This window comes from Vicugna pacos, chromosome 33 (assembly GCF_048564905.1).
Source record: "Vicugna pacos chromosome 33, VicPac4, whole genome shotgun sequence".
Taxonomy (NCBI): Eukaryota; Metazoa; Chordata; class Mammalia; order Artiodactyla; family Camelidae; genus Vicugna; species Vicugna pacos.
The window spans coordinates 12,338,798-12,354,880 of NC_133019.1; the positions used below are offsets into that span (position 1 = coordinate 12,338,798).

Genomic DNA, 16,083 nt, shown 5'->3' on the forward strand with positions numbered 1-16,083 from the left:
TCCAGGTTAAAAAGGAAGGCACCCAGGATCTGATACCTCCAAGGGGAAGCCAAACCTTTGTTGCTCTCTGTAGACACAAATGCACTCATGTACACACTGACACACACAAGCAAGTACACTCAGCTTTTCTCTACATATGTACACACACATACCCTCCTCAACTCTCGTAGGAAAATGCACCAGGAGAAGAACATGTCCCCATTTACAAAGGATTTGCACACCTCTTGCCTCATTTGCACTTCGTGGTAACCACACAGGGTAGGTAGAGCTGTATTGCTGTCTTAGTTTGCAGGAGAGAAACCTGAGGCCCCAGGAACCACGAGAGACACTATGGGTCATACAGTAAGAAGGCAGGCAGATGCCTCGTGCTCAGATGTGACCTGCAGATATGCACCCGATCCCCGAGCACTGCAGCCTAGCCTGAAAGGACTTCCCAACTACCAGGGCTCAGAGTGGCTTTCAGGAACCTCCTGAATTCAGGCCCAGATCTCCATAAGGAAAAGGCAGGAGGAGGAGTTTGCCGGGGAACGCTGTGTGTTGCGGGGATGCGTGTGCCTTCTCCCTGGCCTCTCCCGCAGACAGCCTGGGGCCAAAAAGGATATTTTTTTCCTGTTATAAGTCACTGGGCCCTTCAACCCTCCCATGGGGGACAGAGAATGTCCCTCTGACCCCGTATCTGTCCCTCAGCATGTGCATGGATGTGTCCACATGTCCCCTGTGCGTGTGAGTGTGTGCATATAAGCATGTGTGTGCAAGGTCCCGTGACTGCAGAGATAACTAATTATTAGCTCCCTCTGGCCTCAGGGCCCCCCATCTGTTCCGGGGGCTGCTCCCCCTCCCTAGACTTCCTCCCTGATTTCAAAGAGGCCCTGGTGCTGTCCTGCTTTCCCTTCCCCGCGGCTGACCAAAAAATAAAATAAAATGAAAGTCAGCCCCATCCCGCCTGCACCAGGGAAGGGGCTGACAGGAGGTCTGCAAACTAGCGCTTATCAAAAGCTCCTTCTCAAATTCATTTCAATATCTGAGCCTCTGGTTTCCAAGGCAACATAATCTTTTCATCAAAGCAACTGGTAAAACCACTGGGATCCGATATTGTTTTGTTGGCAACTTGTCAAAACTGTCATTTGGCTAAAAAAAAATTTATAGATTTATATAACCTACAAATACATACAGTGATCTATACCACTAATAATCATTAATAAAGTGTTGCCCCATTACGCTTTCATGGTTCCCTCTCCCACCCCTTCCTCCCCCGGACAGAGGAGTGAAGGAGCAGTAATAAGATGGCAGGGGTGGGAGGTGACTCTGAGCAGGGACAGGCTAGGGGAGCCTGTCTACAACCCTAATAAGGCAAATGCAGTCATTAAGCTTCTTCCCAGGGACCCTTTTCTCAGGGCTTTCCTGGGACCCTCCCCCCTCCATTCTCCTTTTTCCTGACTCCATCCATCTCTCACCTAAAACACACTCACGTTTCCTGGCCTGGAGCCATGGTGGTCAGTGCCTGGATCAGTTCCAAGAGGTGAACTGAGGCTGACCCAGCAACACTCCAGGTCCTTCGGCTCCCAGGTGTTGCTCCAAAACCAGAAAAGGCAAACTAGGCAGGATCCTGCCTGCCCTCACCCCTGACCCGGTCATCACCTCTGCTGAGCCCGGGGTCCCCAGGAAGGTTGGAGTTGGAGGCTGGAGGCCCGGGGGCCTCGTCTCAGTACACATTCGCCTCTGCCCTGCAGGCTCCCAGCGAATATGAGACGAGTCCAGAGCAGCTCTTCTACCGGATCGCCCACCTAAACCGTGGGCAGCAGTACCTGCTGTGGGTGGCCGCCGTCACCTCCGCCGGCCGGGGCAACAGCAGCGAGAAGGTGACCATCGAGCCTGCTGGCAAGGGTGAGCGGCCTGGGGCTGGGGCTTAGGGCAGAAGCTGCCAGAAGCCCCCTTCTAGAATCCTGGTTCTCCCCAAGTAGGGGAGGTCTCCCCTCCATACTATCTATGACCTGGCTGTAAGGAGCTGGCTGGCCACCTGCATCCCTCCTGCACCCACCAAAACTGGGCCTCTGCTGCCCCCTGACTCCCAGAAAGCCTCACAACAGGCTGGAGGCAGCACCGTTACCCAGGGGCTCAGGGCATAGCGCACCCTGGTCCCCGAATCCAGACTCTCCCCTGGGGTTGCAGGAGGAGGCATTAGCTCCACCCCCAGCCCGATGCTCAGCTCCTCCAGTAGGGACTGAGGTGGGGTACGCTGCTTCCACGGAGCAGAGAGCTGCAAAGACAGCCCCCTCATTCCAAAGCCTGGACACCTCAGGCAGAGGTGATCCTACAGAAGGTGATTCACTCGGTCAACAGACATTCATAGAGGGCAAACCATGAAGGAGGCTGCGGGCTGGATGGGGCGCACAGGGCGAATAAGATTTTATTTGTTCTTGTGGGGTGAACCCATCAAATGCCTGACCTGGGCATAAGTGTGGCACAGGGGTACGAACACCCTGACTTTGCAGGGAATGACAGTTCTCCTCAACGCCAGATCAAGACAGAAGCCGTCACTCAGAGCTGCTAGGCTGCCCCCCATGCCAACCCTGGGGCGTGGGATTTACCACATAAGCCCAAGACCCCAAGCCTCTACCTTAACTCTGGGCCTCCCTGGGTCCTTCCTCTTGGCCCTGCCTCCCACCTCAGCCACCCGGGCCCCAGCACCAGGACTCAGAGGGGGTGGTGCCTGCCTCAGCCCAGCCGCCCACCTGGGGTGACGTGCTTCCTTTGGTTGAGAAACAAGAGGCATCAGCCCTCCCCTGCCTCAGGGTAAGAGTCAGCCAGCACTGAATTGAGGGCCTGCAGTGGCCCAGGGCCTCCAGCTGCCTGCAAGTGGAGGTTGTTACCCCATTTTCCAGGGGACATTCTGCAGAAGGAGTGGCACAGCCTGTGAAGCCGGCTTCCAAGGGGGAGGGGCCCCTCTGGCTCCAAGTTGGGGCTCTTTCCCCACGGCCTCAGGTTGCTAACCCCCTGACCCCTCCTCCCAGAGGTGCTACCTCCTCCTGAACTGTCTCCTTCAGGAGGAAAGGGGCCTGGGGCCTCTGATCCTCGCAGGACTCCTGGCGCTGGCCTAGAGCCGGGCCTGAGGGTGCCTTCCCCTGTGGACATTAAACGTAACTCATTCAAGAGGGCATGTCCTCCTCTGACCTCACAGCAACCCTGGATAGCAGCCCCAGGAAGTGTTGTGGTAGAAGGTTGCTGAGGTAGGAGGGACGGGCCCTGCTGTTTCCTCTACACACACACACACAACCTGAGACACTGAGAGGTCCCGGGAGCCACCCCCAGCCACAGGGTAAGAACTAGGTCTGAAACGGGGTCTCTGTAATCCCTGCTGCTCTCCCTGAGCGCCCCCCACAGTGGAGGCCACCTTAGCTGGGGCCCGTCTGCCCAGTCCAACTCTTTCAGCCCTCTGTGGTCCTCCACCGCCCTTCTCCTCAGCAGCCCCTCTGGACGCCACTACTGTCCCAGCCCATCGCCCCTGCACTGCCCTCACAGGAGAGGAGCCTCTATTCCCTGCACCCAAACCTCTAAGCACCGCTTCCCCGGCCCCCTTACATCTTCCCTCTCCCCAAGAAGGGACCCATGGCAGTTCGGTGGGGCTGGCTCTGGTCCCCTGAAGCACATGGTCACTTGGTTAATTTAACACTTTCAACTCCAGGCCTGGAATTCACCCTTCCCCACCCCAGTCACTGACCCTGAGCTTTGGTCACCCCAAAGGGTTTAGCTCCTCCCACTTGCCCTGTGTTTCAGGCGTCCATGCCTCTCAGTGCTGTTCCACGTCCTGACATCCTTTCTTTCTCTGCATGGTGACTTCCTTCTTAGCCTTCATGATTCAAGTCAAAGCTTCCAATTCCAGAAGCCACCCCTGGCCATCACTTCCACCGACACTGGCCAAGTGCATTCCTCCCTCTTCCTGCTTCTGGAAAGAATTGTATTTTTCACCCTAGTGATTTTTTTTAAGTGTCTGTCTCCCTCTTGCATGGTGAGCAATGTAAGGACAGGGAATAGGTCTTATTCATTTTGTGGGTCCTCAGAGCCGCCTGTGATGCCTGGCCCAAGCAGGTATTTGATAAATGTTTGTTGAATCGATGACTCCCATCAGAAATTCCCTGCACTCAGCCCCCACCCCAAGCCCAAGGTAGCAGTCAGGTAGGGGAGGGAGGATTTGAATTGTAAAGTCAGGAGCCCTGAGAAAGGGGGGCCAGTGCAGTGCTGGGGGTAAAAGTTGGGTGGCCCTCTCTTCCCTGTAGCCCCAGCAAAGATCATCTCCTTTGGGGGCACTGTGACAACACCCTGGATGAGAGATGTCCGGCTGCCTTGCAATTCCGTGGGAGATCCAGCCCCTGCTGTGAAGTGGACCAAGGACAGGTGTGTGCAGGACCCTGCAGGGATGGACAGAGCAGAAGAGCCATGAAGAGACCCGGGTGTCCTGCCCTTCCAGCTGACTCAGTCACCCCTAGCCGTGTGGAGGCCCTGCTGGATACCCAGCTACCACCCTCACAAGCAGGCCTGGCCTCCTTGGCTCCCCTCTGTTGGCTGCCAAGGATCTCTCTTCCCTAAGTGGTTGAAGAGGCCAGGGTTATTGGATAGCAGCCCCAGGAAGTGTTGAGTAAAAAGCCAAGAATCCAGGGTCCCCTGGCCAGCCCCCTAGGGCTCCCAGCTCTAATTGCCTACATGCCTGGGGGAAGCTCCAGAGGAGGAGCTGTTTGCCGTAACCCATCTCCCCCGCAGTGAAGACTCGGCCATCCCCGTGTCCATGGACGGCCACCGGCTCATCCACACCAACGGCACGTTGCTGCTGCGCGCGGTGAAGGCTGAGGACTCGGGCTACTACACCTGCACGGCCACCAACACTGGGGGCTTCGACACCATCATCGTCAACCTTCTGGTGCAAGGTGAGATGCTGCGAGGCCAGCAGGGCTCTGGGGGGACAGGGATGGAGAAGGGGGAGGAATTCCATTGGGTGAGCGAGAGGGCCATTGAATGGAAGACCAGCTTCTGGGGAGACAGGCTCTCAGTGGGTCAGAGGGACCACTGGAAGAGGAGGCAGGAGGGGTGGGGCGGAGAATGAGCAGGGGTGAGGGAGGCACCAAGAGGGTACCCTCATCCCCTCATCATCAGAGGTTAACCCTTTGTGGTGAGGGCTCGTGGCTCTCCCCTCACAGTTCCCCCGGACCAGCCCCGCCTCACTGTCTCCAAAACCTCTGCTTCATCCATCACCCTGACCTGGATTCCAGGTGACAATGGGGGCAGCTCCATCCGAGGTGAGAAGGGTCTGGATGAGGAGCGGGAAGACAAGGGAAGGAATTATGGGCCGAGGGGCAGGGGAAGGGCTTCACCCACTCCCACCACTTGTCCCCATAATGCTTACTTAGCAAATGATGGGGGGAGGGGCGACTTGGACCACACGGAAGTTACTCAAGGGCCATGGAAAATATACCAGCCTAGACGTCTAGGCTTTAGAACACCCACCCCGCTTGTCACTGGTGGGCTGTGCAAGCCTGAAGAAGTCAGTTTTTGTCTCTGGGCCTTAGTTTCCAAATCTACAGAAGTAACAAGTGTTCCAGACAGCGCTTCTCAAACTTGAACTTGCATAGGAACCACCAGGGGATCTTGTAAGAATGCAGATTCTGATTCAGGGGGTCTAGGGTGGGGGCTGAGAGTTTGTCTAACAAGCTCCCAGGTGATGCTAATGATTCAGGGTCAGGAGTGGAGTAGTAGCAGGGTCTAAATAGGACCCCTTTTCAGCCTCACAGCTCTGGCTTCTACTCCCCTCCCCACCTTGGAGCCGAAGGGAGAGAGCAGTAAAATTCACTGAAGGTCCTTACAGTTTTGCATCTAATTTGCATCCGCTCTGTCCCAATGGCCAGAGGCCCCCCGCCCCCTACAGAGCCCAACCCCATGATGCTTGTCAGGGTACCCCAGGCCCCGCCCTGCCCCCCCTGAGCCAGGCAAACCTCCCGGGCAGGCTTCGTGCTTCAGTACTCAGTGGACAACAGCGAGGAGTGGAAGGACGTGTTTGTCAGCTCAAGTGAGCGGTCCTTCAGGCTGGACAGCCTCAAGTGTGGCACGTGGTACAAGGTGAAGCTGGCGGCCAAGAACAGCGTGGGCTCCGGGCGCATCAGCGAGATCATCGAGGCCAAGACCCACGGGCGCGGTGAGGCCTGGGCCTGGGTGGGAGGCAGCCAGGGTACGGAAAGAGGGAGGGCACAGGGAAGCATGGAGACTCAGGGAGACCCCACCTAGTTCCCATCACTGTAGCATCTGGATGAATCATAGCGGGAAAAACTGGCCCCACTTCCCTGCCAGGGGTAGCAGATGGGCAGCCCTCCTCTTCCTTCTTCTTGCATCTCTCTTCCTCCTTGGCTGGGCCTTTCTCCCCAGGTCCTTCTTCCTCTCCTCTTATTCCTCCTCCTCTGCTTCCTCCTCCCATCCGGGCCTCCCTTTGATCCCCCAGTGCCACTGCAGTCCCAGCTGCCCCAGGGAAATCCTTCCCAGCGTCTCTAACCGCTGTCTTTCCCTCTGGCCCCCTCAGAGCCCTCCTTCAGCAAAGACCAGCACCTCTTCACCCACATCAACTCCACGCATGCTCGGCTCAACCTGCAGGGCTGGAACAACGGGGGCTGCCCCATCACAGCCATCATGCTGGAGTACCGGCCCAAGGGCACCTGGGCCTGGCAGGGCCTGCGCGCCAACAGCTCCGCCGAGGTGTTTCTGACCGAGCTGCGAGAGGCCACGTGGTACGAGCTGCGCATGAGGGCTTGCAACAGCGCTGGCTGCGGCAACGAGACTGCCCAGTTCGCCACCCTGGACTACGATGGCAGTGAGTGGGAAACGGTGGGAGGGGCCGGAGCCAGCTGCTGCCAGGGGAGCAGGCAGAGAGGCAGACAGATAAAGAGGCAGACAAGCAAATAGAAAAAAAGGCAGGACTGTAGTCAGGGACAGAGGCTGACAGGTGACTAAGCTAGCAAAGGTCAGGCAAAGAGGGCAGGACACTGGTAGACAGGTAAGTAGGTAGACGCACCTGTGATCCACAGGTCACAAACACTAGGTCAGTAACACTAAAGACAGAGGGTCTTTGAAGGTGCACTTGCTCTCTGTTGCTTCAGTGAGATGGAGTTAGAGGTCCTGCCATGTAAGAACCCTCTGCTAAGATGGTATATTAGTCAGGATTGGGTAGCCTATGTTGCAGTAACGGATAAACACTAAAAGCTCCTTGGCTCAACCCAATAAAGATTTGGTTCTCACTCTCATAACATCTTGTGAGGGTTGGCTGGCCACCAAGTTCTAGCTGTGCCATGTAGCCTTCAAGGTCACCAACAAGAGAGGCAGAAAAGGCACACCAGTTCCTAGCAGCGCTGGCCAGGAGGTGACACTCCTTACTTCTGTTCACACTCTGTTGTCAGAACTAGCAATATGGTTCTCATCGAACCACCAGGAAGTCTGGGGGATGTAGATGAGCACGTGGATATGTGGTGAGCACTAATCGGAGTCTGCCACGTGGGGATACCTCACACACAAGCATTTAAGGCACATAGAAGGCTGAATTCACAGGGACCAGTTGTCACAAGCTAGATTAAGTCTACCTAGGTCTTAAGGAAACAGAATAAAAGTGGTATCGGAAGGGGTTGGGCTCCAACAGGGAAGCCTTCATGAAGGAGATGACTCTTAGGTAAGGTTTTGAAACAAGCAAGCATCAGGGCTTGGCAGAAAGCTTGCCAGCAGGAGAACTCATCATTGCCTCCTTGCGGCCCCCAAGGTTAGCGGATATTGCCTATGAGACTAGGGGGAGGGAGAAAATGCAGGGTGTTTAGTGGCTTTTGCCCCCATCACCCAGGATCCCACTGCCCTGACTTCTCCCTACTGTGAGCCTCACCGTCCCCCCCACAGCCTTACCAACTGGATATGGGAATCTCAGCCCATCAATTCACCCTCTAGAACTGAACACTGAACTCCAACAAGCAGGAGACTCTGAGAATTCAGGATAATTCTAAAACAGGCCTAGTGAGTCATTAATATCATCCCAATATAAAAAAAAAAACTGTTCATGGCTGTCCTGATGGGAGCAGAATTTGAGGGAGCAGAATTGGGGGGTTGGGGCTCTGCACCAGGAAGTAGAGGCCAGAGTGAGACCAAAGGTAGCAAGAGAGGTCAAAGGGCTACCTTGCCCCTGAGACAGCATAACACTCAACTCACAAGGGACATCTGATCTGACTCCCTACGTCACCTCTGTTCAGGCACCATCCCGCCCATCAAGTCTGCACAAGGCGAGGGGGATGACGTGAAGAAGCTGTTCACCATCGGCTGCCCGGTCATCCTGGCCACACTGGGGGTGGCGCTGCTGTTCATCGTGCGCAAGAAGAGGAAGGAGAAGCGGCTGAAGCGGCTCCGAGGTGGGCGAGTTTCCCACTGGCTTCCTGGGAGGGAGTGTTGACCCTCAGCCCCGCCGGCCACTTCCCATGGACTCTCAGCACCATCTGCACAAGAGAGAGTGCCTGGGTCCCCTTGAAGGAAGAGCTGCCACTCCAACCTTCTGAACCCTCCTTAGTTGTTCACTGCTTCCTCCTCTATGCCCACAGGACTTTGTGCCCACCCTAACCAGGGCTGACCTTTAGAGGTACACCTTGGTGGAAACCATATTGCTTGTTAAAATATTTAAACATTTCCATGTTGGTTGTAAATAGATGTTGCTCCCTTCTACCCTGGATGCTTCATTCTCTTATACAGGATCCCTGTGACTTCCCTATGAACCCGGCCACTAAAGAGTAGACCTGCAAGTTGTCTCTAGGACCTTGACTAGCTTTGACTGAGCAGTTTCCATGCCTTGTCAGTTGTTAAATATTTTTAATGTCATCCCCTGTCCCAACACCTGATACCATAACCTGGCATGAATGGGTTTGATTTACCTCAATTTTTCCAAGGCCAATTAGTTGCTTGATGAATGTCCATTCACTCATTTGGAAAACATTTATTGAGTATCTTCTGTATTGTAGCTACTGCCAGACATTGGATATATAAAGATGAATGAAGAGGAAACAGTCCATGCCCTTCTAGGGTTTATGGTCTAATGTGAGAAGTAGGGCACAGTAACATCACAGAAGAGGGACTGACTAAGACTACCTAGGGTGTTTAGGAGTTGGGTAGATGAACGGATGGTTGGATGCATTGATAGTTGAATAGATAGATGGTTGGATCAATGGATGGATGGATAGATGATTGTATGGTTATATGAATGGATGATTGGATGATTAGTTAAATACATGAATGAATAATTAGATAAATGGTTGGATAGATGGTTGCACAGATGATTAGATGGTTGGATGGGTTGATGGTTGAATGGATGAATGGTTGGATCAATGGATGGATGGATAGATGGGTAGGTAGTTGAATGAACTGATGATGGACAGGTAGGTGGATGGTTGGAAGAGTGGACTGAAAGGTGGATAGAGTAATGATGACTGGGTGGATGGGTGGGTAGATAGATGGTTAAATGCATTCATGCAGCTAGATTTGCTCTAACAAATCATTCTTCATTGTCTGAGGTCTAATGGATTAACTAGGGCCTTTGCTTCTTCTCTCTTGTCAATTCCTAACCTGAGAGTCCAGATCCTATTCAAGGCCCCTCTGAGACAAAGCAGTGACCCTCAAATCCATCCATGGACTTTTTGAGGCCAGATGCTCTAGAGAAGGAAATGAAGCTTCTTGGTTGATGTCATCTGGAGGTGCCCATTCACCACCTCTACTTCATCCCCCAAACTCTCCTTTCTCCAACAGATAACTGAGGATAGACCCACCACTGATGCCCATTTCCAGCCTGCTATGATGTCTTGTTTAATTAGAGTCAATTCAGGAACCAGATGGAGCACTTTATATATCCTCTTCTTTGGGAAGGACCGCCCTATTAGATAAAAATCTGAGGAAAGGAAAACAGACCTGAGCCAAATCCTGAACTGGGAGTAGTGAGACCTTATCATGTGTTGGACTATCTCAGAGGTCCTTACATTGCCTCCCAGGAGCCCAGCCCTGGCCCCATTTTAGGGAATTCTCCCACCTTGTTCCCCATGCGTCTTTCAGTTCTCATTCTTCTGAGACTCCATTCTCACTCAGTCTCCTCTCTCTTCTGTTTTGCAGATGCAAAGAGTTTGGCAGAAATGTTGATAAGGTGGGTGTCACATAACTTCATCCTCTCTCCTCCACCCCCCTCCCCCACTGCCGGGCTTCCAAGACCCCGCTATCCTGCAAAACCCCTCCCCCACCCCTTATGGCTCTGAGTCACCCACCTCCAGCTCTTCTCCCCACAGCAAGAACAACCGAAGCTTTGACACCCCCGTGAAGGGGCCACCCCAGGGCCCGCGGCTACACATTGATATCCCCAGGGTCCAGCTGCTCATCGAGGACAAGGAGGGCATCAAGCAGCTGGGTGAGTGACAGGTGCCATGAGCTCTCTGTCCTGTTCTGAGCATGCTTTCCCAAACCATAACCCATGAAGGGCAGCCATGGGTCCTCATACAATGCCCAGGGTTCTAGTATTAGCCCCGCCAACAACTCAACAACTTGAGAACTCGTTGAAGCTTCTCTCAAGAGCTATGTTTCCTCCTCTGTTAATGGGAAGAATTGGCCTGACCTTTCTTGGTTTCAGTGTTGGATAAAGACAGAGAAATTTGGGAAGCAAAGATGGTGCCCAAAGGGAAGGCTTCCTGCTGATTTTACTTCTTCCTCCAGGAGATGACAAGGCCACCATCCCTGTGGCGGATGCTGAGTTCAGCCAAGCTGTCAACCCTCAGAGTTTCTGCACCGGTGTCTCGTTGCACCACCCAGCCCTCATCCAGAGCACAGGACCCCTCATCGACATGTCTGACATCCGGCCAGGCACCAGTATGCATTCTCCCCAGGGAGACAGCCCTCCTCCCACACGGGGATTTTTGGGCACAGCATAAGGCAGAGGTGACTTTTATTTTTTTTAAGTAGGGAGGAGCAGGATGGAAGAATGGAAAGAGCACTGGAATTAGAGTCCAGAGACCTTGACTGCAGACTCACTAGCTATGACCTTAGGCATGTCACTAACCTTCTCTCTCTGGGCCTCAGTTGCCTTACCTAGAAATTTTAAGAGGGTTAGGTGTTCTTTCTCTCCAAGGGCCTTTTGTATCTGCCACTGTGACTCTGGACATAAAGCTAGACCACATCAAGGACTGTAGGGAATGAAGAGAGAGTCATGAGGCAGCAGGAGAGAAGGTGACTGTCTTCCCAGGCTGAAGGAAAAGATGGGGTGTCTGGGGAGGACGAGGGTGCCACCCACCGCCCACATGCCTCCACACTGTGGCTCTCCCCCTCCATGGATAGCTGTGTGGTCCGGGAAGGCGGCGCACTCAGCATTCCCAAGGGAGCTCCTGTGGCTGCTTCTGCCTCTTCCCTTGCTCCCCGCTGCCCTTTCTGGTAAATGCCAGCTGCCCAAGCCTGAGTGCCCTCAGTTGGGAGGTGCTAGCTCTTGCTTCCTCTGTGCAGATCCAGTGTCCAGGAAGAACGTAAAGTCAGCCCATAGCACCCGGAACCGGTATTCAAGCCAGTGGACTCTGACCAAGTGCCAGGCCTCCACACCCGCCCGCACCCTCACCTCCGACTGGCGCACTGTGGGCTCCCAGCATGGTGTCACTGTCACTGAGAGTGACAGCTACAGTGCCAGCCTCTCCCAAGACACAGGTAAACCAGGGATCTGCCTTCGTCCTGCTCGCTCTCCTCCAGCTCCCCCATTATTCATTTCCACCTTCTGTTTTCCCAGCTCCTACTCACCCGATCATGGGGTCCAAGGTCCAAGTCAGTTTCATTTCCAGCTGCCCACTGACTCACTCTGTGGCTGTGACAAGAACGCTTGACCCAGCCGAGCTCTGCTTGGTGAAGGATTTCATTTTGCCCTCCCAAAAGATGACAGAGCTAATGGTACACAGAATGTTTGCTGGAAAAAAGGCTGAGTGTCACTCAAGAGGTGGTTGCATATTATCAAGAATGAAGGATGTTCGGCCCTTCATTAGTCACAGATCTGCCACCACCACTGCCTTCACAGGGGGAGAGCAGGATCTTGTGAGCCTGGTCCACTCCATAGTCCGGCTTTCAGTGGCTGCCAGGGGGAACTGCTCAGTCTGGTCTCATTTACACCTTTCTGCCCATAAACCCACTCATTCCCTTTATTTTTTATTGAGCTGTAACTGACATATAATATTTAGTTGCGGGTGTACAACATAATGATCTGGTATTTGTGTATATTGCAAAATGATCACCACAGTAAGTCTAGTTAACATCCATCACCACACATAGTTACAGTTTTTTTTTCTTATTCTTACAATGAGAACTTTAAAGATCTACTCTCTTGGGGAAGGGTAACAGCTCAGTGGCAGAGCATGTACTTATCATGCACAAGGTCCTGGGCTCCATCCCCAGTACCTCCACTAAAAAAATTAATAAAAATTAAAATCTACTCTCTAAGAAACTTTCAGATATTCAGTACAGTGTTATTAACTATAGTTACCATGCTGCACATTACATCCCCATGAGTTATTTGTTTTATAACTGGAATTTTGTACCTTTGGACCACATGCACCCTTTTTGCCAGCCTCTCACCCCCACCTCTGCCAATCACCAATCCATTGTCTATATCTGTGAGCGTGGGGGTTTTGGTTTTGGTTATCAGGGATTTTTTTTCTTTTTTTTTTTAAGATTCCACATATAAGTGAGATCATACAGTATTTGTCTTTCTCTGATTTATTTCACTTAGCATAATGCCCTTAAGGTTGATTCATATCGTCTCAAATGGCAAGACTGCCTTCTTTTCTAGGCTGAATAATATCCCATTGTATGTATATACACCACAGTTTCTTTATCTATTCATCCCCACCCCACGTGGAGACTTAGGTGCTTCCATGTCTTGGCTGTTGTAAATCATGCTGCAGTGAATATGGGGGCGTGCCGCTCATTTCCTCTTAACTCTGTGCCTTCCATCCCCCCAAGACAAAGGGAGGAACAGCATGGTGTCCACTGAGAGTGCGTCTTCCACCTATGAGGAGCTGGCCCGGGCCTATGAGCACGCCAAACTGGAGGAGCAGCTGCAGCACGCCAAGTTTGAGATCACCGAATGCTTCATCTCCGACAGCTCCTCCGATCAGATGACCACGGGCACCAACGAGAACGCTGACAGCATGACATCCATGAGCACGCCCTCAGAGCCTGGCATCTGCCGCTTCACCGCCTCCCCACCCAAGCCCCAGGATGCTGACCGGGGCAAAAATGTGGCTGTGCCCATCCCTCATCGGGCCAACAAGAGTGAGTACTCAGACCACCTCCTTTGCTGTGTCCCCTGCCCCCAAACCCGGTGAGCCCTGGCTCGACCTAGCCCTAACTGCGCCGGATCCTGCCAGCCCAGGGTGGCTCCTGGGCAGGGGTGGGTGGTGCAAAAAGCAAGGACTTGGGAACAAGCAGATCAGGGTTCACATCCTGCCTCAACCGCTTAACATTTCTGTGACCTTGCAAGTCATTTAGCCTCTCTGGCCTTAATTTCCATGTTTGTAAAATGCAAATGAGAGCACGTACTTTGCATTGTTTTAATGAGCATTAGAAATGATATATGTGCCTGGCACATAGCAGGTTCGCATTAAGTAGTGATCATTCCCTTAATCTGAGGCTTTGCCAGGATGGAAGGAGACTGCTTACAGGCTCAGCTAACCAATGGCCATGGGTCTCAATGCTGTTTGAAGTTAATCTAGACCCAAAGGAGCCATCCTGGCAGCTCAGCCTGTGGTCACCAAACCTCATGGTGGTCCGTGACCTGGCCTGACTGGGAACCATCTGACTCCAGGGCCCTGGCCAGAGCATATGCCCTTTGGGGTCAGCAGGGAGGGTCTAGGGTAACCCGGAGGAGGGGAGTAGGGAAGCCCACCAGCAGACATTAGGGCCATAGTCTGCAAGGCTCAGACTGTCAAACCAGGCAGTCTGGTCTGCTCAGCACGGGCCTATGCTAAGTGACCATGCCAGCCCAGGGGCTCAGGGTCATCCAGAGAAGAGCCTGGGGTGACAGAAAGGACAAAGACGTGGGAGACCAGCAGCCCGGAATGGCCCTCTCACCCCTCCCAGCTGTGTGAATTTGGGCAAATTACTTAAATCTCTCTGAGCCTCAGTCCCCTCACTTGTAAAATTCGGGCAAGTATTAACCTATGCGGTGGGGGGCTGAGGGGACTAAACGAGGCCCCTGAGGAAAGCGCCTGGCACAGTGGGCAGGATAGAGGCATGTGCAAGGCCCGGGTGCTCACAGAGCAGAGGGATCAGGATGTGGGGTTCCCAGAAGCATGTCCCCTGGAGGCACTTTAAGAAATTAGGAACATTCTGCCTTGAGAAGCAGGATGAAGGAAAGGGATGAGAAAATGCAGCTGACGTCATCCAAAAGGCTGCGGTGGGAAAGGGGTGGGGGCGGCCTGGCCCTGTGAGTCCTCAAGGGCCGGAATCAGGGTAAATGTAGGGAGGTGACAGGGAGTGACATTCCTTTCCTCCTCGGGGTAGAGAAAAGCTTTCTAACAGCCAGAGCTCTCAGGAAGTCCCTGTGTGAGAAGTGAACTCTGCACCCGCTGAAGCTGACCAGCTCTAGGGAGCAGTTAACATTAGGTGTCAGTTTACTGCGCAGCGTGGCAGCCGCTGCCTAGAGGCACTTTCTGTACTTTGTCTCATTCCCTCCTCCCACTATTCCTGTGGGGAAATGTGAATATCCCCATTTCCTAGATAAGGAAACTAAGGCTCAGAGAGGCCAACTAACTGATGTTTACTTGACTCTCCTGCCCACTGGGTTGGAGGGACGCCTGTGCCAGATCAGGGAGAGGACTGAGGGTGGGCGTGGGGGGACAAGCTGGTTCCCAGGGGCCTCTGCTGCTGACACCCTCACCTGCTGCCTTCCAGGTGACTACTGCAACCTGCCCCTCTACGCCAAGTCGGAGGCCTTCTTCCGAAAAGCAGAGGGGCGCGAGCCCTGCCCCGTGGTCCCGCCTCGCGAGGCCTCCATCAGGAACCTGGCTCGAACCTACCACCCCCAGGCTCGCCACCTGACCCTGGACCCTGCCAGCAAGCCCTTGGGCCTCCCGCACCCAGGGGCCCCCGCGGCCGCCTCCACAGCCACCTTACCTCAGAGGACTCTGGCCATGCCCGCCCCCCCAGCCGGCACGGCGCCCCCAGCACCCGGTCCCACCCCTGCCGAGCCCCCCGCGGCCCCCAGTGCTGCCCCTCCGGCCCCCAGCACCGAGCCTCCGCGGGCCGGGGGCCCACACACCAAAATGGGGGGCTCCAGGGACTCGCTTCTCGAGATGAGCACGTCGGGGGTAGGGAGGCCTCAGAAGCAGGGGGCGGGGGCCTACTCCAAGTCCTACACCCTGGTGTAGGGGCCCGGCCGGGAGGGCAGCCCTGCGCTCGGACCTCCATGCCTCCAGCCCTCGCACACCAGCTCGCCTGGTTTCCTGCGTTATTTATATTCAACTGACAGACAAAACCGACAAGGAAGAGAAACCCCCAAGTCATGAACGCTTGTACATAGAACTCTTTTGTACAAATGAAACTATTTTCTTCTTCTCCATGAAGCCAGGGCACAAAGAATTTGACAGTACGAGTCAAATCCCCCACCACACACACAAAATACGTGCGGAGAGATATATACATATATAGACAGATAGGAACACATGGACAAGCTATGTATCTATATATTTCTCTCACCTTATTTTGAGACAGAGGCACAAAGACTCAGCAATTTTCCCCTCCTACTCACCCTCCCTCCAGTCTAGGTGGTTTTGACAAAGACCAAACTCCCAACTCAGAGACACTGCATGCGATTTTACTGTTCCAAGAAAACCAGGAGTTGCTTCAATTTGCAGATGCTTATGTGTTAATACCTTTTTCTATGAAAAAAGACCCAGCGCGGTGTGCAATAAAGGTTATGTTTCTACGTGGTGGCTTTTTTCCCATCTGGCAAGAGCCAGTGGGGAGGCAGGGAGGCGAGGCCCCTGTACCAGGCCGCCTGGCTCTCACGGAGAGACTTTG

At 53.8% G+C, this 16,083-nt stretch overlaps 1 protein-coding gene across 1 annotated transcript in view; it reads left to right on the forward strand.

Moving 5' to 3' along the window:
- Positions 1 to 15,951, forward strand: part of DSCAML1 (DS cell adhesion molecule like 1) — a 314,095-nt gene extending 298,144 nt beyond the window's left edge. Inside the window, exons 21-33 of the mRNA XM_072954182.1 lie at positions 1,731 to 1,884; positions 4,275 to 4,392; positions 4,756 to 4,919; positions 5,190 to 5,288; positions 5,993 to 6,181; positions 6,560 to 6,847; positions 8,262 to 8,417; positions 10,156 to 10,186; positions 10,326 to 10,444; positions 10,747 to 10,899; positions 11,527 to 11,721; positions 13,024 to 13,335; positions 14,956 to 15,951. Coding sequence (XP_072810283.1) covers positions 1,731 to 1,884; positions 4,275 to 4,392; positions 4,756 to 4,919; positions 5,190 to 5,288; positions 5,993 to 6,181; positions 6,560 to 6,847; positions 8,262 to 8,417; positions 10,156 to 10,186; positions 10,326 to 10,444; positions 10,747 to 10,899; positions 11,527 to 11,721; positions 13,024 to 13,335; positions 14,956 to 15,431 — 2,454 coding nt within the window. The 3' untranslated portion in view covers positions 15,432 to 15,951. The remainder of the gene's footprint in view (positions 1 to 1,730; positions 1,885 to 4,274; positions 4,393 to 4,755; positions 4,920 to 5,189; positions 5,289 to 5,992; positions 6,182 to 6,559; positions 6,848 to 8,261; positions 8,418 to 10,155; positions 10,187 to 10,325; positions 10,445 to 10,746; positions 10,900 to 11,526; positions 11,722 to 13,023; positions 13,336 to 14,955) is intronic.
- The last annotated feature ends 132 nt before the right edge of the window (positions 15,952 to 16,083 follow it).